The 21,821-nt window shown below is 39.3% G+C and overlaps 2 protein-coding genes across 22 annotated transcripts in view; both read left to right on the top strand.

The window, feature by feature from the left end:
- Positions 1 to 16,438, top strand: part of tjp1a (tight junction protein 1a) — a 143,057-nt gene extending 126,619 nt beyond the window's left edge. For 6 of the 20 annotated variants that reach the window (XM_079584260.1, XM_079584269.1, XM_079584273.1 and 3 more), the window contains 11 exons: positions 459 to 559; positions 1,844 to 2,185; positions 3,453 to 3,677; positions 5,423 to 6,151; positions 6,239 to 6,324; positions 6,613 to 6,816; positions 7,032 to 7,111; positions 7,508 to 7,943; positions 11,471 to 11,688; positions 11,994 to 12,137; positions 14,603 to 16,431. In XM_079584260.1, coding sequence (XP_079440386.1) covers positions 459 to 559; positions 1,844 to 2,185; positions 3,453 to 3,677; positions 5,423 to 6,151; positions 6,239 to 6,324; positions 6,613 to 6,816; positions 7,032 to 7,111; positions 7,508 to 7,943; positions 11,471 to 11,688; positions 11,994 to 12,137; positions 14,603 to 14,697 — 2,660 coding nt within the window. In that variant the 3' untranslated portion in view covers positions 14,698 to 16,431. Of the gene's footprint in view, positions 1 to 458; positions 560 to 1,843; positions 2,186 to 3,452; positions 3,678 to 5,422; positions 6,152 to 6,238; positions 6,325 to 6,612; positions 6,817 to 7,031; positions 7,112 to 7,507; positions 7,944 to 11,470; positions 11,689 to 11,993; positions 12,138 to 14,602 lie in introns of all 20 variants that reach the window. The other 14 variants (XM_079584274.1, XM_079584271.1, XM_079584262.1 and 11 more) reach the window with 8 other exon arrangements.
- A 1,469-nt stretch (positions 16,439 to 17,907) lies between these two features.
- The window catches only part of fam189a1 (family with sequence similarity 189 member A1), a 126,019-nt gene continuing 122,105 nt past the window's right edge, over positions 17,908 to 21,821 (top strand). For both annotated transcript variants that reach the window (XM_079605128.1, XM_079605127.1), the window contains exon 1: positions 17,908 to 19,492. In XM_079605128.1, the coding sequence (XP_079461254.1) occupies positions 19,268 to 19,492 (225 nt within the window). In that variant the 5' untranslated portion in view covers positions 17,908 to 19,267. The remainder of the gene's footprint in view (positions 19,493 to 21,821) is intronic.

The following is a 21,821-nucleotide window of genomic DNA, read 5'->3' as shown; positions in this document are numbered from 1 at the left end:
ACAGAAATAACTGAATAATTATTCATAAAACTGTACATAACATTAAATTACATGATGGGTCTCACTCAGCAGCCTATCTGCTATCTCAAGTCTTTTATGGAAGCAATAAGAAATGCACACAGTGTATCTGACTGAGCTCAATAAAGGCTGCTGTGTTATACTGTATCATTCCTCATTTGCTTTGTATCATTCCAAATCGCTTTGAATAAAAGCCTCATAAATGTAAATGTAACTGGGCAAAAAGATCTCTTAGCTCAGTCATAAAGAGAAAGAGAATCCAACAATGATCCATCTTTCGATGATTTAATGAGCGTATAAACGAGTGGTTTTATGCCACAGACATTTGAGGAGTTTTGTTTTTCTTTTTTTTTAGCTTATTGTTATTTTTACAAAAACCTGACATAGCTGGAATCTCTCTTGAGTGATTTGATGTCTTCCTTCCTGTCACTGTCCTCTAGCCACCATTAACATGAACAACATGAATGACGGCTGGTATGGAGGATTGAAGGAGACCATTCAGCAGCAGCAGAACCAGCTGGTGTGGGTCTCAGAGGGCAAGGTGAGTTTCATTTAACTTTTCCACAGTGATTCAGTTCAATAGCGGATGCTTGAGGTTTCAGGGACAGGGTTCATTCCTGGTTGTCTGGGTCTGTATTTACTGAGCATAGTTTGTTAGTTTCCCATGCATCTGTTCTTGTGCCTACAACACTTATGTTTGACCACTGTATGGTTCTTTGATCAGCATCTGTTCTTTTTCACAGTGGGTTGAGTTTTATTTTAGTGATGTTTCACCATAATAATTATGTTAATCTTATGAAACCTGTACCAGAAACTGTCATATTTTAATCTAAAAAGTTTTTAAAAGCTTTTTTTAATGCTTTGTGAAAACATTTTGATGACAAATTAAGCACACCCCCTCAATTCTCAATATCATAGTGAGGAAAAAGTTTCCTTGTTACATGTACTTACTTTAGCAATTACAGTAAATAATGTATACATGCAACTAACCCTAACCAAACAGATTCTTAACTCGAACACTATAGTAAGTACATGTTGTTAATAAATATTACTCGGTAGTTAAATGTATAATTACACTAGTACAAGTGTAACCAAGTTTTATTAGCATAAACCCCCAAAAAAACGAGATTCTCATATTAGTGTTGTTGTTATTACAAATTGCTGTTATTATAATATAAACATAAATATTTAATGATAAACTTAAAACTTAGAAATGTTGCCATGCCTTGGAAATAAAATACGGTAAGCTGAAATACTTAAATAAATACATAAAACTAGACATTTAGAAACTGAAAATATAAAAATTAAACCTAATTCAAAATATGAATTATTACTATAATACGATGTAAATAATATCATAATAAAACTCATGTTTTTATTACGGTAATGTTATTTACAATGAATGTTATTTAAATTGTATTTATAGATCATTGTAGTATTTGTAGTACGGTACTACCTTTAATTTATGCTGATTTAAGTTTTTTTTTAAGCATTGTATGGTAGCATTGTAATTCTAACTAATTCTGTGAGATATTACAATGATATTATTGAGAATAAATAATTGAAAATAATGCTGGCTTTTTTGTAAAATTTGCCTAATTATCCTAAATATATTGTTTAAAATGTACGTTTTATTTTTTAAATTGCAAAATATATATTTTTGTGAGATTCCCCAATGTTACACATTTCATCTACATGTCATTTCTCTCTTTCACCTTCTCAATTAATTGTTCACCCTCTCATCTCTCTCTACATGTTGTTCTCTCCTCTTTCTCTCTCACTCTCTTGTTGAATTCTTTGCATCATGTGTTCTGAATCTCCGTAGGCGGACGGCGCACCTGACGATGATCTGGACATTCACGATGACCGTCTGTCCTACCTGTCCGCCCCTGGTAGCGAGTACAGTATGTACAGCACGGACAGCCGTCACACCTCAGACTACGAGGACACTGACACAGAGGGTGGAGCCTACACGGACCAGGAACTAGACGAGACCCTGAACGACGAGGTTGGACCTCCAAGCGAGCCCGCCATCACACGCTCCTCGGAGCCTGTCCGGGAGGACCTGCCTGTCATCCAGGAACCTCCTGGATACGGAGGGTACCAGCCTGAACCGCTGAACCGCATCGACCCAGCAGGGTTCAAGGCCCCTGCACCTCAGCAGGTAGCGTTTCTACGAGCCGTACGCCTTCCCTGTTGTCTGGAGGCCGTGGTGTGCGTGAGAAAAGTGTTCTAGCAGCGCTATTGATGGAGGAATGCTTTAAAAACCGTAGTACATTGCAGTACTAGAGAAGTGACAATGACCAAGTAATAATTGTTGCCACGTATTTATTATATGTATTTGTGAGCGTATAGTTGTGTGTGTGTGTGTGTGTGTGTGTGTGTGTGTGTGTGTGTGTGTGTGTGTGTGTGTGTGTGTGTGTGTGTGTGTGTGTGTGTGTGTGTGAGACAAATATGGCTCGGCTGTTATACTTCACGTAGATGCTGTGACTCTTATCTCAATATGATCACAATGGAAATGGAAGTGAGGACGTTGTATCTTTAAGAATGTGTAACGATTGCCCCATCCTTGTGGTCTAGCTGTCCCCTTATACAGTATGTCATGCAAAATGATGTCATTACCAGAAAGTATTATGTGCATGATGGAATTACAGTGTTAAATATATAACTGTGAATGTATTTATCTATATTGGTCCAGTGGCCACCATGATATCAAAAGTGTCTTAGATCTTGTATTACAAGAGCCAAAACATTGTACTGTACTGTAGAATTAAACTGACATCAGACTTACAGTAAAAATAGAACCTTGTTTAGTTGCAAATTATTACATGACATGGTTCCCATAATCATCCTATTCTGTATGTTAGTGGGATGTTCCTAATTCAGTACAAGTAAAGCTGTGTGAACAGCACTTGTGGCATAATCTTAGCAGTTTAGGGACTGACAGAGGAAGGGCAGTAGGCCTTGAAATGCTTTAAAAGTGTAGTCACTAGAGATGCATTGTTATTAAAATTCAAGCAATAGTAGGCATACAATTATGTAATGCGTATCTGTTATGAAATTCAGATGACTGTTAAATGGACAGGTTTAAAATGATAAACTATATTGTCTAAATAAAACACTAAAATCTAAAATCAACACTGTAATGTACAGGTTGAATTTTTTTTTTTGCTAAATGTTATATTTAACAGTGTTTATTACATTATTAGTGTTTTTAAAGATTAGATGACAGCAAAGGTCAAATATACAATATCAGCCAATAAAGAGAAATTATTTATATACAAGTGCTGTCAATAGAGCTTATCATCAATTGAATCTGGAACATTCCCTTAATAGAACAGTACTGGTGTCAGGTGAGAAAGAAGAGAATCACAGCTGAAGTGCAGTGGTGAGGTTTGACCGCATGTATTAAACATTTTTGAACACCTTCACAGAAAGCAGAGGCTGCTCTCCCCACGCAGCCTGAGCCGCTGGCAGAGACAGCGCCCCCTGCTGTTCATGTAAATGTAGGGGCCCCGAGTGCCAAGGATCTCCCGGTCACCCTCACTCAGGGGGATTTCAGCCCAGAGGCTGGCTCTCTCTTCCCACCTGCCCCTGAGCTAGCTCAACCCCCGTCTCCCGACCCCAACCAATCTGGACAACCCGGGTCAGAGTCCAAGGTACCTCGCTAGCCACCCCGCTCTGGACTGAAACCGGCCCACTTAACGCCCGAGCCCGGTGCCCTCTCTTATCGCCGTCTGCCCTGCCTGTGTGCTGCGGTGCTTTCCTCTAGCTCTTGCATGTGCGCTGTGTGCTTAAATATGAGAGCGTCTGTTCTCTATCTGTGATTGTGCGTATGCGTGTTCATAAACAACAGTGGGTATGACAGAGGCCTGCTGCATCAGATCATATAGTTCATGAATCTTCGGGCAAGCCCAGGTCCCCACTGTTGCTTGCCTACTTTTGCATGGGTTTATTTTTCTGTTTTTTTGCCTGTTGAAGTAGAGTTAGTAAATACTTGTGGTGCAATGAATGTGATGCACTGATTTAATTATTAAATTGATCTTTATTTATATTTAAAACTTTGAATCTTCCCCCCTCCTATTGACTTTGAAAGGTAGCCTTGCTCTTTACAACAGAGTTCATTTGTATTTTTTGTTTTTGTCTTCTGGTATTCTAAGAAAGTATTCTATATATATATTCTTTTCATCATGTCATATTACTTAAGAAAATTAAACTACAGACAAAAAAGGCATACGCCAGGAATTAAGAAACAAACTAGTTGCCTTGTGTTAATGTAGTTACATTGTGGCCAAAACAAGTGAACCAATTCATAATTTGTGGCCACAATATTAAAAAAAATGTAATACTCTCCCATGATGTTTTAAGCTTGACGTCGACTAGTTGCTGACCATGGCCTATTGAGGCATAACAGGATAAGAAATCTTTGAAGTCCACTTTTACGCTCCGTTTCCAACAGTTAAAATGACAAATAAATGCATACTCCGAGAGCGCATCACAAGAGATGTGTGATTATACAGTGTGTAAACTTAGAATTGATCGGGAGAATGCACGTTTTAAACAGCATATTGTATACATAAGTTAATTGCCGAATCTGCTGCTGCATTGTAACACACACACACATAGTAGCTTGCATTCAGTAGCGCCAAAATGTATCGTCAACACTCCTCTGTGATTCATCAATAAAATAGCTTAGAAACTGGAAAGTTGACTAAAGTAACTAAAACCCATAACTTCTCTATTAGTAGAGAGCCGCTGCCAGGTAGAATTAATTCACACGCCATCGCTCTCTCACTAATGCATTCATATAAATGAAACCCACGTTCGAGTCTCAGTTTGAGGTTCAGGCTTATTTGTTCATTAATGATGCCATCAGCGACTAGTCGACGTCGAATCAACTTTAATCACATACATGTCGACTTTTTTTTCTTTTCATAGTTTTATCAACAGTATGTTTTAATTCAAATAGATTAATTATCCTCAATTTTAGCTGCTTTATTATACAAAATCCAAAAATGGTTCCTAAAAGGCTACTTCTCAAAATACATTTTATTTTTTGAAGCAAATTGTGAAATTTCTTTTTCAGTGGGACTTTTTCTGGCTGATTTTACCCTAATGATTTTGCAGCTTGGCGTGTCATGAGTCATTTTATCTTTCTTAAACTCTGAAACTGTGTAATGGCTGCCTCCATTTGACCTGTTCAATAACTGCCCACTCTGAGTCTTCCTCTATTGCAGGTCTCTCTGCTGACTCTGTGCTTCATTCTTCAACTTTTAATCCGAATATTAATCACTTCTGGTTTCTGTCGTTTCATTCAATTCAATTGATTGCTGTGGTTTTGAGTTTAATGTACAGTTATTTGTACAGTTTGTTCATAATTTTCCTGCCTTGGCTATATCAACAGATGTACAAGAAGGATATCTACCGAACAAACGAGCAGGTGCAGGTGAACCAGAACCCTATGCAGCCCAACTACAAACCCCAGCAGCCCCTCTACCAGGAAGACAAGCCATTCGGAGATTACGACCACCAGCCCAGTCGCTTTGATGGGGGTTACATGGAATCAAAGGCTCGTAACTTTGACCCTCACCTACATTTTGAAAACAGCGTGCCTCCGTACGACGAGCAATGGGCTCCGTATGACCACACCTCTGGATACGACCCTCATATGCCCTACGAAGATGGTCTGGACCACGTGTATGGTCACCCTAATACGCGGCACGATACGGGCTACGACACGGGTCGACCTCGTTATGGCAAACCTAGCCCTGGACCGATCCGACGCGACGAACCACCCCCTGCGCGGCCACAGTATAACCAAGAACCACTTCCTCACACTCAAGCCACCTCCCGCTCCCCTGAGCCCCCCAAACAACAGTACTACGACCCCTCCCAGAGACCTTCCTACGCTCAACCACCACAGAGGGGCTACATGAATTCAGAGACCTCTGTGTCCCCTCCTAAACCGGAGTCCCTCTCACCTACAGCAGAACCTGAACTTCCTCCTCCAGCCGTGGCAGAGGAAGACCCAGCCATGAAGCCCCAGTCCGTGCTCACTAGGGTTAAGATATTTGAGAACAAGCGATCTGTGTCTGTGGACAGAGCAAAAGAGTCTGCAAACTCTGGTATTCGGGTGAGTTGGCATAGTCTGTATTTCTTCTCACTAAAATATACACTCTACAGACTAAATAATTAAGTTGAATTTTTCTGCTTCCTTTAGCCTGTGGACATGGTGCCTAAACCTGGCGCTGCCTCTGTGCCCAAAGCCAATTCTTTAAGTAACCTGGACCAAGAGAAGGCCTTTAGGTAATGAACTAGCACTTAAAGTCAATACATTTGCAGCCACAAACACAATATAATGTGTCTAGAACACTTTTGTAACCAAAACATTACGTTTACAAACATTTCAATTTCAAATAAATGCTGTTTTTTTTTTCTTGAACTGTCTATTCATCAAAGAATCCTGTATCATGGTTTCCACAAAAATATTATTCAGCACAACTGATTATATTAGTGCACTTTTATTGAAATGATGACTGCAACTATTCTATGCACAAAGTATTTGAAGGTACACATGCGTCTTTGATCTGTCAGATCTCCAGAGCCACAGCAGCCCCACCCTAAGGCAGCAGATGATATCATTCGCTCGAATAACAATGACCCTGATGAGGATGAGGAGTACTACAGGAAACAGCTGTCTTACTTCGACCGCCGAAGCTTTGATAGCAAACCCTCCGCACAGCTGACACCTGCCATCAAGCCAGCCCAACCCCAGACCCAACCAGGGTACTACCCCAGGTACACGATCAAATACTAAAATACAACTCTGTTTTATGTTTCTATTTCATCAGATTTTGTGTAATTGTATGTATATAAATGTGGATATTGGCAAGTAAATTATCATGTTTCCTGGAATTTGTAATATAAAATTAAATAGCAGTAAACATGATGACAGAATATATGGCGTTACGTTTGAATCTAGACTTCATTGTTTGTTTGTCTGTCTGCTACAGGACAGAGTCAGTGGAGAAGATCAACCCTGTTGCTCTGGCCAACCCAGCTGTACCACCCCCGACCCTGCCTAAACCGGCAGGTAAGTGATTAATGGAAGAATAAAAAATGCAATATGTGTGTATAAATAATTCTGTTTTTTTAGAACTTTCTATTGATCAAAGAATCCTGCAAAAATATTCATCACGGTTTCCAAAATTCCCCAAAATATTAACCTAGCTGTTTTCAACTTTGATAATAATAAGAACTCTTTCTTGAGCACCAAATCAGCACATTAGAATGATTTCTGAAGGATCATGTGACAAGACTGGTGTACTACAGAATAAATCACAAGAATAAATTATATTTATAAAATGGAAATGTGTTATAAATTGTAAGAATATTTCACAATATTACTGTATTTTAATCAAATAAATGCAGCCTTGGTGAACATAAGAGACTTATTCACATAAACATATTCTTCCTCTCTCACCCACAGTGACCCCACCGCTAGACCCACACGGATCTCCCAAAGTGAAGCCTCCCAGTCATGAAGACAAAGTTCAGAGCACTTACCTGCCTCAGAAAAGCTTCCCAGAGAAATCTCCTGTTAACGGCACTGGTGAACCTCCAAAGACCAACAGCACTGCCACGTCCAGCTACAACCGTTTTGTGCCCAAGCCGTACACCACCTCTGCAAGGCCCTTCGAACGCAAGTTTGACAGCCCCAAGTTCAACCACAACCTCTTGCCTAATGACTCTCAAAATAAGAAAGATAATGTGAAAGCTCCTATCAGTACCACTGCCAAACCACAGAGCTCACCCCACTCGACAGACCATGACAGCGGCCTAGACACCTTCACCCGCACCATGGACCAGAAACCGAAATACCAGCAGAACAACATCAACGCCGTACCCAAGGCAATACCTGTCAGGTACACTAGAAACTAGCTCTGTAATTGTCAAGCTTACTTTTTTTTCTAAAATAACTTTATATTGAAAAAATCCTTCATATTATTCATCATAATTTGATATTTTGAAACATTCAAATTAATTTATATCATAGGGGTTACACAGACAAGACGACTTTAATACTCTGTCATGATGCTTTAAGCTTGACATCGACTAGTTGCTGACCATGGCCTATAGAGGCACAACAGGATAAGAAATCTTTGAAGTCCACTTTTAAGCTCCGTTTCCAACAGTTGAAATGACAAATAAATGCATACTCCGAGAGCGCATAACAAGAGATGTTTGATTATGCCATGTGTAAGCTCAAAATTAATTGGGAGAATGCACGTTTTAAACAGCTTTTTGTACAAGTTAATTGCTGTTTTAAACAAATCCGCTGCTGCATTGTAACGTACACGCATACAAGACAGTAGCTCGCAGATCACGCGCACACAGAAACATTCAGTAGCACCGAAATGTATTGTCAACACTGTTCCCTTTCGAAAGGGAACTCGCACTGCATCGATGGCGCTATTGGGGAACGCCCTCCACGTGAACCGGTGTCTGAAAAACTATACAATCACGACAATCAATATTGACCGGCAACAGCCTACGACGTCACTACTAGTGCGACACGGAAGTATAAAAGGGGCGCCTAGAGAACATGTCATCCTCTTTTCGTCTTCAGGGACTGTTTTGTCTGATTTTAAATCACCTGAAAAAGGTAAGAACAATTATGGCAAGTGATAAGCGTTAGGGGGTGAAGAGGATTTATAGCTCGTATGTTATCACCCTTCACCACCAAGGCTAGAGACAGATTAGTGACTCCCTCCCACTTGGGATGGTTGAGTATGCTCCCTTAGAGCTAAAGCACTGCCCGGGCTGTGACGCCCATAACTTTCGAAGCTCTAGGCCTTACAGTAGGCTTCCTCGATACTTCGGTAGCGCAAGATTGTAGTCTGCTTGCTTTAAAGGATTGATAGCACTTCTGCTGAGTACACTGCCTGTTGGCAATTTTAAATACGTATAACCAGGCCCACAGAAATGTCTGTGAGAGCACCTAGGCTTCTGATGGCTCTGCATACATCCCTGCTATCAAGTAGTTTGACCTTAACAGGCCTCCTTGAAGGCGGCTCCCCATACGAGTTGGATGCTTAACATTGCAAAGGCATTAAATATCATGCTGAAGGCCCCATGGAGCCTCCCTGATTTTAGCCCAGAGTCTGGTCAGTACTTATCAGGTTGAGCATAGTGTTCCAGAATCTATCTGAGAATCGCTCTATTTGAATACTTAACTCCCTTAGTCTGGTCGGAAGATCGAAGGACTCTCACGAGGCCTCCATGTTAGATCAGCCCAAGAGCTGGAGGCGCCCCCCTTATTAGGGTGCCTTTAGAGTGCCCAGCCTCCACGGGGCTTTGAGCACTGTGTAGATCCAGGATCGAGTAGAGTTACTCCCCTCGTTTGCAAGGGTTAACAAGCGCTATGCTGAGTTCTACTCTCCAGGATGCCCGTCTCTATGATCCGGTTTTTGAGTGAACTACTGCCATTAATTGCAGTTTTTCCCTATTGGATTTTGTGAGAGACTCTGTTCAAGAATCAGACAGATTATTGGCAAGACTAGGTCAGTACATTTGATCAGATCAGCCTCCCTGGTGACGTGGGGTTAACTTTGTTTCCCTCAGAAAGTGACTGGACAGGACTCCTTTCGGACCCCTTGGCCATATTTTCCTTTAAAGGGACCCCTTCCATGGAAGCTGTTTGTTCCAAGCCTTTGAGCGGCCTTGGTAGGCCTTGCGTTGTTCGGAGGCCACTTTTGAGGCCTATAGCTTGGGCAGTGACCGTAGGGAATAATGTCACTGACAGCCTGTATGTGACCCGAAGGGGGAGTGTGTGCTTGGCATTTCAGGTTGAAACTGCCAGTTCTGACATTTTTGTCATGAGCCATAATTGGCATGCACTCCCCTCAGCATGATGGGATTGTATATCGTTCCCCAATAGCATCATCAACACAGTGCGAGTTCCCTTTCGAAAGGGAACGTCTAGGTTACGACTGTAACCTCTGTTCCCATGCCTCTGGGATGGCTGCTGAACAGTCTCTTCAGACAAAAGTGGATGACATGTTCTCTAGGGCTAGGCGCCCCTTTTTATACTTCCTGGTCGCACTAGTATTGACGTCATAGGCTGTCGGCGGTCAATATGGATTGCTGTGATTGAATCGTTTTTCAGACACCGGTTCACATGGAGGGTGTTCCCCAATAGCGTCATCAATGCAGTGTCTCGTTCCCTGTTCTCAGGGAACAGAGGTTACAGTTGTAACCTAGACGTTCTGTGATTCATCAATAAAATAGCTTAGAAAATGAAAAGGTCTAGCATATATTTATTAGTAACTAAAACCCACAACTTTACTATTAGTAGAGAGACGCTGCCAGGTAGAATTAATTTGCACACAATCGCTCTCTCACTAATGCATTCATATAAATGTAATCCGCCTTCGAGTCTCAGCTGGAGGTTCAGGCTTATTTGTTCATAAATTGTTATCAGTGACTAGGGCTGTCACTTTTTGTTCGAAAATCGATTGCACAATCGATCGGACCAACCAACACAAGTTTCGAAAATGAAAATAGGGAAGCGATTTTAACGGCTTTCAGGACGCAGAATGCGCGGCGCTGGCCGCTGGGTTCAGCGTTGCGCTTCAGATACAACGCGATTTGCGCGCTTGAACTTTGACCGCGGCGTGCGCACCGCTTAGCAATTTTTTTTCCGTTTTGTTTGACCCAGCAACAAAATGTCTAGCGCTATATGTAGCCTATTGAATGGCTCAGCCATTGAACCGCACAGTCCATTGGCATAGATCTGACCAATTGTTGGTGTGTTTTGGAGGTAAAAACAAAAGAGCTGCTTTCACAAAACAGAATGTCTCGCAAGCCATTGAAATGAATGGGTCTCCGCGCCGCGAATGCCGTGCCCTGTCTGAAAGGCGCTTTCTTGCAGTAATGTTTTTCATTGATGTTATAGCAGTCCACTCTGCTTTTCGAGAATGTTACACTCCTGTTTGTAATTGTACACGAAATTTCATGCCAATAAATCATCAGAAATATTGTGCGTCTCAAGCGCCCTCTTTACGTTCGTCCTAATGCCTGTTAGTTGTCCGTGGATTGGCCTATATTTGGCGTTGAAAATGGAAACGTCTTTAGACATGGAAAATCGATTTTACAATCGATTCAATGAACACTTATGTCTCGAAAATCGAAAAGGATTTTTTCACAAAAGTGACAGCCCTATCAGTGACTAGCTCTAGCTCCGTAATTGTCAAGCTTACTTTTTTTTCGTGCTAAAACTATAACATGAAGTAAATTAGATGAAGTAAAAAATTTAGTAAATGTAGGGCACAAAAACATTTGTTTACCGATATTATTTTCTGCTATAGTTTATTTATTTTTACAAAAAATAATTAAAGATCAGAGGAGTCAAAAAATTAGGTTTATCTTATTTTATTTTCCCTCTTTCCAGCCCAAGTGCTTTGGAGGACGACGATGATGATGACAGCCACACGGTGGTGGCGACGGCGCGGGGCATCTTCAACTGTAACGGCGGGGTTCTGAGTTCCATTGAGACGGGGGTGAGCATCATTATCCCTCAGGGAGCGATTCCTGATGGCGTGGAGCAAGAGATCTACTTCAAAGTGTGTCGGGATAACAGCATCCTGCCACCTCTGGACAAAGAGAAAGGTTAGTCACGCATCTTTTTTAACTCATAAATGTCAGAATCTTCTGACCCCTGTCTTGTTTTGGTCTATGAAATAAACCTGGTAATCCAAAATTTGATACAGATTCTTTTTAAATGTTTGTTACAGACCCCCCCACACCCTCACCACTTTTTTTTTTTAAATTGATACATTAATTAACTTGTACTCAAAATGCAAGTAAGCTTATTAGTACTAAATGTGTAGCTTTATGAGAAACATTGTCTTTTCATATACAGATATGTGCTTGAGTGTAGAGTCAATGCTAAAGGAAAGAGTTTTTATTTCCAGGTGAAACTCTGCTGAGTCCTCTGGTGATGTGTGGTCCTCACGGTCTGAAGTTCCTGAAGCCAGTGGAGCTCCGCCTACCTCACTGTGCGTCTATGACCCCTGATGGTTGGTCTTTTGCTCTAAAATCCTCCGACTCCTCGTCGGGTACGCTGTCCTCTCTCTGTCCTTTTGGGGTCGTTTGGGATGGCTTTGTGACAACTTGTTTGGTTGTGGGCCTTTTATTTTCATTATGCATTTTCTTATTCACACCTCCATGTGACCAGTCATTTGTTAACCTTTTATTTTATTTTATTATACCACTAAATATTTTAGTCATTTAGCTTATCTCACTGACTCACTAATTCCAGTCTGCTCATTCATTTATGTGCTTTATTTAAGGTCTATTTAAACCAAGTGTCTCTTTTAAGTGTCTTGTATTAAAGTAGCACAATTGTTTTCTGCATTTCTAATGGATCATGTGACTGACGACTGGACTAATGGCTGCTGAAAATTCAGCTTTGCCATCACAGGAATAATTTACATTTTAAAATGTACTGAAATAGAAAACACTTATTTTAAATTGACCACAAACATTTGAACGGTAGTGTATATTCTATAAGGGAATACATGTTACACATTTAGATTTTTCACAAAAGGAACTGGATGTGATAACTAAGAAAAACATCTGACAAATTAGGATTTTTTTTTTTTTTTTAATTGTTCCATTAGTGAATGACAACATATCCATTGTATTTTACTCAATGGATATTTTGCATTAGAGAAAGTAAATTTGTTTTGGCAGATGGTTTGTATTTTGCAGGGCCCAATTTTTTTTGCATTTTGTTCAGTACAAGTAGTTTTCGCTGGGCAGATTCGTTTCATAGGTCTTTGTGTTCTCTCGATCAAGGCACTGAATCACTCAATATCTCCCTCGAGGTTAGTTAAATAATCAGAGATCTGCAGATGAACATTGACAAAATAGGTTGTTTGCCATCTTCACTTGAGTCTCATGATTTCATGAATTAGCCAATAGGAATTTTCATCTATTAATCATAATTCACTCATAATATTATTTGTGTATTCAACTGATTCTCACACAGCCACCCAAATGTCTGAATATGCAGAGATGCTGGAATTGCCTTCGTCCCGCTAATGGAGATCAGCAAATGTTTTTCCCTGAGTCTTAATTTCTCTCTCTCTCTTGTTTCACTGACTCATTTGTCTCTATATAACTCTTATTGGTAAACCTCTGACCACCCTGTATTAACCTCTCGTTCTGAATGTGCAGTGGAGAGATCGGAGACTCCTGCCTCATCCAAAACCATTACAGGCCTTTGCCTCTAATCTGCATATTTTAAAACAAGGCCATCGTTTATCCATAGTTCAAGGCAAATTCCCCTGCACTCTCTTGGAAAGAGAGCGTTTATCTAACTACTTTAACACAGAAGTTGTTCTGATGGAGTTCACAGCAGAGTGCAAAAGTGCACTGAAATGGTCCTCTATAAATGAGCTACAAAATTATATGATTAATCGGTTTCATTTTTGAAGATTAAGTGCGTAAGTTATTTACCATAAAACCAACAAACAGAACAGTTAGTTTGTTTGAAACTTGACACCCCCCCCCCCCCCCCCCCCCCCATTCTATTTGGTGCCGCTAGTGGTACTGAAATTGCACACTTCACCTTGATGAATGGAAAAACAACCTTGTTCTTATGCATTACAGCACCTTAGGCTATGAGCTTATTGGTTATTGCTGTGGCTCTGCTGATTATCTCTATCAGAACAAATAACGCATGCTGAGAGCCTGTCTTATCTCAGAGCATCCCGCTACGCTCTTCTCTTTTTCCTCATGCAAACCAAAGAGAACAATAGCTAAAATTGCACAATATTGTACTGATACAGCTGTTGAAATATGCTAAAAAATAATGCACCTAGTTTGTAGTTTTATGTTTGTTTCTCCAAACGTACGTTTTGTTTTACGCTACATTTTTGTTAGTGATTTGTTGGCTTTAGAATCGTGGATCTGACTAGAAAACAAGCATGCATGTGGCTCAATTTAATGTTTAATTCATGTTTTTTTTTCTGTCACTGCATATACGTGATGTATAATACATACACGACTGTTCAAAAGTTTGGAGTCAGCAAGATTTTTAAAAAATATTTTTGAAAGAAGTCTCTTATGTTCACCAAAGCTGCATTTGATCTAAAATACAGTAAAAACGATACAATTTAAAATAACTGTTTTCTTATTTTAACATATTTTCAAATGTAATTTATACCTGTGATGGTAAAGAGGAATTTTCAGCATCATTACTCTAATAATTATGATCAATGTTGAAAACAGTGCTGTGTGCTATTTTTTCAGGATTACAAAATGATTAGAAGGTTAAAAAGAACGTTTATTTTATATATATTTTTATGTAACAAAGTAAAAGTCTTTATTGTATATATTTCGATCAATTTAATGCATCTTTGCAGAATAAAAGTATTTTATTTGATCCTTCCTGAATAAAAGTTAGTTTCTTTCATAAAAAAAAACCGAAACTGACCCCAAACTTATGAACGTGGTGATTTGATCTTACTCTCAATTCATCAATCATATTCATCTGCATTTTCTGTTATTTATCCAGGTGATCCTAAGAGTTGGCAGAACAAATCTCTCCCTGGAGATCCCAACTACCTGGTTGGAGCCAACTGTGTGTCTGTGCTTATTGACCATTTCTGAGGAGGGCAACAGCAGGTCCCTTTACTGAATGTGGAACCAGATCAAAAGAGAGAGGACCTTTCCCCCTTATGAACACACACATACTCATACATACACAAGATGAAGGCTACGCACTAGGCTACACTAAATGAAGGGTCTCCTGACTATGCTCTGGCTTTGTTTACGGTAACCTCAGAGACTGGAGGGAGGGTTACATTCTATGAAGTGCTGTTTTAATCTCCTCATCGTCCTCTTCATGTTTGCTTTATCTTTCACTTCTTCTTTTTTTAAGTGCTTTTAAAGGCTTTCGAGGATAACAAAAACAGACATTAACCATTGAATGGACTGCATGCTCTGTGCCACTGACCAATTAATATTCACACTGTAAGCCAACTGTAATATTTTGCGGCACACAACTTGTTTATTTTTTTAAAGGATTTATTAGGTTCTTCCATTCAGCCTAGGCTACTTAAACATATAGCCTATATTAATCTGCAAATGTATTTTCACTTTATATAGTATGCACACTATAACGTTATGATTATAATGTATAGTGCAACTTTTCTAGAATATCGAATTCTAGTTCTGGGATTTTCAATCGAGCAGTTGAAGTGTACATTTCCTGACTTGTCATGTCAAGGTGCAGGATCAGTGCTAGATAAGAGCTTCGAGGAAAGAGTCGGATAGAAATGGCATATGAAGAATATACCGTATGAAATTTTCTAGCCAAGGACACGTCACTTAAGGCTCACCTTTTTTAATGGCTCCTTTGTAGACACCACTAGCCTCCTCACAGACCTGTGAACTTGAGCACTGGAACATTCCTGCTGTGTCGAGATCTATGCATGTGCTTTGACTCAGGTGTGAAGACTGCTGCTCTTTCCTCTTCCAGATTCTTCCTCACTCCCTCTTTCTCCCTCTCTCTCAAACACTCCATGTAAAGCAGTGATGCCTTATCTGAAACGACACACTTTTTTCAATAACAAAAACCTTTTTGGTTTCTTTTTGCTAAGTTGTTCTAATGATAAATTATGAAGAAACTGAAGTTGTCTTTCTGCCATTTTTGTCAACCCGCTGTACAAATAAACATGGGTGTTGCACACATGAACAGCGTAAAGTCTAAGAACAGGTTTTCTCTTTTTATCTGCTATGCACATGACTTTAAAAGAGAAACAAATAAAAGATGGGAGGACGGATATCAATTGGCTGTACATAAAGCTAGCATATTGCCTTCATTTTTGGTTTGTAAATGACTTTTTTTGTATGTCTTTATTATTTTGTATAAAACTTAAAAGGGGGAAAACGTTTATAAAAGAGGATGAATGAAATTAAAATGGTTGTCTTTGTATTCTGGTTCTACCCTTGAGCCTTGGAACGTGTACTTGGCAGTAATAATATCACATTTTCTACAGATACACACTAAATGTAAGCGGTTTTTAATAATAACCATCTTTTTATTCTTTATTTACAAAAGAAAGTGCTTGATGTAAACTATTCTCAAAACCTGTTTCTTTTAAACGGTGTGCTTGAAATGTGTTCCATGCATTTATTTGTGATACTGGATGCTACATTGTGTGTCCTGAAATGTATTTTTGTACTAATAGATTTATTATGGCACACCGGAAGACTTTTTTTTTTTCTTTAGACATTATAACACAGCTTTGACTGGTCATTAGCTATTCACGTGTGGCAGAGTTTGTTCCCTTTTCAACACAATTTCCAGTATGCCGCTGTATTAAAAAATAAATCATTTTTAAAATACACTATGTTGTCATTTTATTAGGGATCTAGTTGTAGTTGCAATACAAAAATAACTTTGTAAATAGAATATAGTTTGCCGTTGCAAAGGAGCAAGGTGACTTTCAAAATGTTTCATTGCGACAGCACACCCACTGACTGCAGTATAGTGTGTAGTGACACTTGATGGCCTGCAGATGGCGCAAATGCTTTACTGCCAGATTCATTCACAACGTTCATTGCGTCTGGCCATTATAAAATGATTTTAATATTACTGTACCTTTAGTCGATAGTTAAATCAAGCCCAGCTAAATGATTACATACTCCATCATGAATACCCAAATGAAACAGCATGCCTTGTTTAAATAAATAATAAAAGTAGGCTATGTGCCTCTTTTAACTGAAGAAAACAAACTACTAATAATATAACTTTGTGAATAAAGTGTTATTAATTATATTATTTTACTATCAAGCAAAATGCATATTTATTTGTACTTTTTGTTTCATGTTGTAGTAGTTTTAAATCTAATCTTTACAAAATAGTCAGTTAATTATTGAAAATGTGGCTTTAGTTTTCCTGTTAACATGTGAATGCAGACATGTTTACATGTATTTTGATATATGTAAGAGAGTTATCTTAAAGATAGGCCATATTAACTACAGACCCTGTAAATATTACATGTAGCCTACCAAATATGGTAGTTTGGTCTTTGTATATTATGACATGTTTAACATGGTTCCTTTTAAGGAGCCTTGACAGACATTTTTCATAGCCTCAAACTGAAATTAAACAGGTCTGGAATGTGGCTATTTACTCCAGCCATGCAAAATGTTCACATGAAATAAGAACAATTGTATTTTAATGCATACTACACAGTTTGTTTGTAAAATACGTAACTATATTTGCATGCAAACTTACAAGTACATTTTGGTCATAATGTTACTGATTTGGATTTAAATATATATTCAAAAAAATTCCGGTCCTCAAATGTGATTGGCCGGAAATAAACATTTGGTAGATCTGCGTTTTATTGGGTCACTTAAAGGGTAACTGTCTCCAAAATTGAACCTAGGTGATTTTTGTTAATCTACCCGAGTCAAACTTTCGTGTAAAAGCATAATTAGAATGGAAACGCCACTTTTAAGAATTTTTCTGCACTTTTAAGATTTAACCGTATTTTCGTTTTAGCTCAAAATGCCTTTTGAATCGGAGTGCATGGGGCACTTCTATGATAGCAGTAAGTTAGTCGATCTCCGAATGCAAGTAACATGGGGGGAGTAAAGATGGAAAGCTCCTAAAGCTTGTTTCCATATAAATTCTAACGTTAAGTGTCTAAGTTATCATGCTTTTCATTGGAATTACAAGTTCATGACATTTCCTCATATGGAGTCAGTTCATTACGTTGCATTCAGAGATCGACTACTTTTGACTGACAAAATTCCAGCCACCGGAAACACTAACTGATAAAGTCAAGTCACCTTCATTTATATAGCGCCCCATGCACTTCGATTCAAAAGGCATTTCGAAAGTTTGACTCGGGAGATTAACAAAAAGAGCCTAGGTTCAATTTTAGCGACAATACCCTTTAAACTATTACTAAGATTTACACGAGTAGGATCAGCGAAGAGCTGTTTGTTTAGTCGAAACGTCTGTGTTTTATCTCACAAATCGACGCAGAGTAAAGTTATTTTTTTCACCGAGAGAACCCCGTTTTGGAAAATCAGATCGTCGATCGGCCCATGATGGCTCAGAACGGTTTTCTCTCGCTGACTGTCTTTATTGGAGCAGTGAGAAATGGAAAACCCGGAAAGGAGCTCTAGTAGAATCAATATGTTCTGCGTTGATCTGGGGAGGGGAAATCTCTGTCGCTCCGCTCCATTCACACACGTGGTCCCAGACCTGCTTTCAGTCTGCGCGTTGTTCGGTGGCACGTGAAGCTTGATGTCTTTTTATCGAAGAATACACATGCAAACTAAATTATCCGATTTTAGTCTGAAACCTAAGTTACCGGATACAAAGTAGGCCTACTTGTTTATTTAATTTGTATGAAACATTATGACACTCACAATGATGCAGTAGTACTGAAGATGTTTTTCCCATTGCTTAAATGGCATATGTTCTCAGTCTTAAAGCGAGTTTAATTAAAAGTAACAATGTGAATAAGTTTAAGTAGACTCATATAATTTATTCGCGGATGGTTCCAAAAACGAGTTCGTTGCCCGCATCCATCCATCTGAATCTACATATGGCGACACGTCAGTCCATCTCCTCCTCTACACAAGCACCTGCTCACACACACCTCCAACTGACAGACTACTAGCGGGAGGCTGCGGCTGCACGCAAACACCGAGCGAACATTTCTACACTGGAGTCGGACGTTGGAAACGCGTCGTGGAACCGCGTCATACGCAGCCCGTACAAAGGCGCGATAGATGCGAATTTCGTTCCCATATGAATACGACATTCTCCGTTCAGAGCCGTGAGGTATTTCATTAACGGACTGTCACGGCTGTGAACGGATTTGATGGATCACCTATCCCGTGCATATTTCCTCGAAGCGGGCGACCATTCAGCGCTCGTCTTCGTTACCTCTTTGTCTTATTGAAATGATTTTGGATAACGCTCGGTGAAACACCTGCTTGAAAACAGCGCACTTATCCTCAGAACAGTGAGAGTAGGACATCGTGAGCTTCCTCGTGTAACGGGATGATGGTCTGTGCGTCTTGTCAACACGCTATGCATTCATCTTTACTTTGTGGATGTCGGAGTGACTAAACCCAGAGGTGTCCTGTAAACCCGAAGCCCGCTGATTTAACCCAAGTTTTGGTTAATTTAAACTGTTTAGTCGTGACCATGCCCGTCAGTGCAATGCCGAGGGGTCGGTCCCTGAGCCCGGTATCTCTGTCCCGCAGTCTCTCCCGGCTGAGGGAGTTTCGGACCCGGACTCGCATCATGCTTTCTCTGGGAGTTTCACAGATGGTGCTCGGGAGTCTCATTTTGGCTGTCAGTTTCGCCGCTTTGGCCCTTACTACATCTCCGAGGGTGAGACATTCGTGTCCCTTTTGGGCTGGATTCTCGGTAAGTTTGTCTTTATTCTCGAAAAATCGAGTATTTTTGTTAGTTTCCCCTGAACAGAGAGGTGATATTACGCGCCATTTGTGACCCCAGCAACTGCAGAGTCAGCAATCACATCACGCGCGCCTGATTCTTACTTTATAATTCAATTTTCCTGCTCATCAACGAGAGCCTGCGGAACAATATTCACCAAATAGGAAATTAAATGGCCTATGAATAATTCTGGAGGAAGGGGGGCTGTTTTATTGCTTGGGCTCAGGTGAGCTCACCTATGAAATGCTGTGGTTGGTGAATTGCCACAGCATGCAGCAGAATGAAGCCAAATGATTTAAAGAGATCAGACAAATTCATGTGCATTTCACTTATGCCTGATCTTCTGTGTGAAAAAAATTCAACAGGCTGTTAGTTTCTGACTAGTATTGATTAATTATGCATCCTTGTTAGATTTTCAGACAGGAATAATTCTGCTATTAATCTTAATAAGAGCAAATCTTTTCACAGTCCCTGGCAACAGTACAGACATGGCCATATGTAATGCAGTTTGTCTAATATACTATTGCCATAGTTTTTCCATCTAATTTTCTTGTTTAATGTACAGATAGGCTAAATGTTGAATTTTGCATGTTGTATTTGACACTTTGCACATATTTTTTGTTTATGTTCATGTTGTTATACCCTGCTGCTACATCTTGCATTGCATTTCAAAGACCTTGGCATGCTCTATTTTTATTGAGATTTAGATTGAGATTTTAACTCGCAAAGGCTCAGAAAGAAAATAACTTCTGAAATTTGGGAGATGAAGGTTAGCTGAACCCCCCCATCCTCCCATAGACGGCATATGTAAAAGCTCATTATGGTTGTGAAATTGTAATATAGAAGGAACTGGGATATGTGGTGACAAAGATAACTAGCCTTGGGGTCAGAGGTCAAACAGCAGGGCTCACTGATCATTCAGACGCTGATGTAGTGCATGCACCAGATAAGGAGACATGTGGCCATGAGAAAGCTCAGCTGGTTCTTGTATCAGTATGATTTGATATGCATTTCATGGATTGTCTTGTATGCCTCTGGGTACTGGTGGGGGCAGATCGCCGTGTCCAGGGCTGAGGTTAAAGCACCAGTGAGTTGGTGAACATGGTGTTCTCCTCACTGGGCGGCTGGTGCATAATGGAGCTCTGCAGAATTACTAACCAATCAGAGTCTGGATTAATAGTGTGAGCAGTGCAGCTGGATGAACAGCGTGTGTGCTTGTCCTTGTGCAGAAAATGTAATGCTTTAAATTCTTCTAAATGTATTTGTACCGACATTTCTTTACATCACTCATCTTATCACCTACTACACTCTTTAAAAACAAAGTTTCCAAAATCGCTTTTTGCAGCGATACCGTAGAAGAACCAAAATTGTACCCCCAAAGAACCTTTGAGTAACAGTTCTTTAAATAACCAATTTTTATTTGTGTGAAGAACATTTTAATAACCTGAAAAACCTTTATTTTCACTATAAATAACCTTTTGTGAAATGGAAAGTTTCCATAGATGTTGACGGTTCTTCATAGAACCAATGAAGAACCTTTATTATTGGAGTAAGTCCACTGTAGCATCTATTTGATTTTCTGTTTATCTACATTTATTATATCTCACCAATCTTTTTATTATCAGGATGTCCAATATATTTGTTTGATTAGTAGTTTATTTATTTATTTCACGAATAATGATTTAATTTTTAATGATAATCTGCATCTGCTGATATTAGACAGCTTACTTTTTTATGAAGCCGATTTCAAAATAATATTTATCCATGTTTTCTTTTGTATTGTTTATTTAAACTTTAGGCTTATATAGATAGTTGTAAAACACCATGGACAATGGACATGTCACCATCAACATTATTTAAAAAACTTATACGAATGCATAATGGGAAAGTGTACTGTATTTTATCTGCTATCACCATTCTTTTTTTCTTTTTTTATACCATTTTTAATCGTCTTTTAGTTTTTTTGCAGTTCATTTAAAGAATTTTTCGAATCTTTACAAAGTACACATATTCGATGTATTCTCTACAGAATTATTAGGTCCTAAATAATACATTTTCTATAAAACAATCAGAAAAGGTTGTTTGTTATAGTTTTAGGTGGAGTATGTTACACTGTAGGATACTGCTGTCACTGCTTGAAAAGAAAGAAAGCTGAAGATTTTGTGTCGTTATGCTGTAGTGCTAAATATAACAGTAGAATTGTGTGTATTAAGACCCCTCGGGATCGGATGTGAGATCCACCAATCAGACAGGTTCTTGAACCTCAATTGATTTTTTTTTTTATTGGTTAAAATCAATG

This window comes from Phoxinus phoxinus (assembly GCF_949152265.1).
Source record: "Phoxinus phoxinus genome assembly, chromosome: 2".
NCBI classification, from domain to species: Eukaryota; Metazoa; Chordata; class Actinopteri; order Cypriniformes; family Leuciscidae; genus Phoxinus; species Phoxinus phoxinus.
Note: the sequence above shows the minus strand (reverse complement) of the source record. Positions and strands in the feature narration are given on the sequence as shown.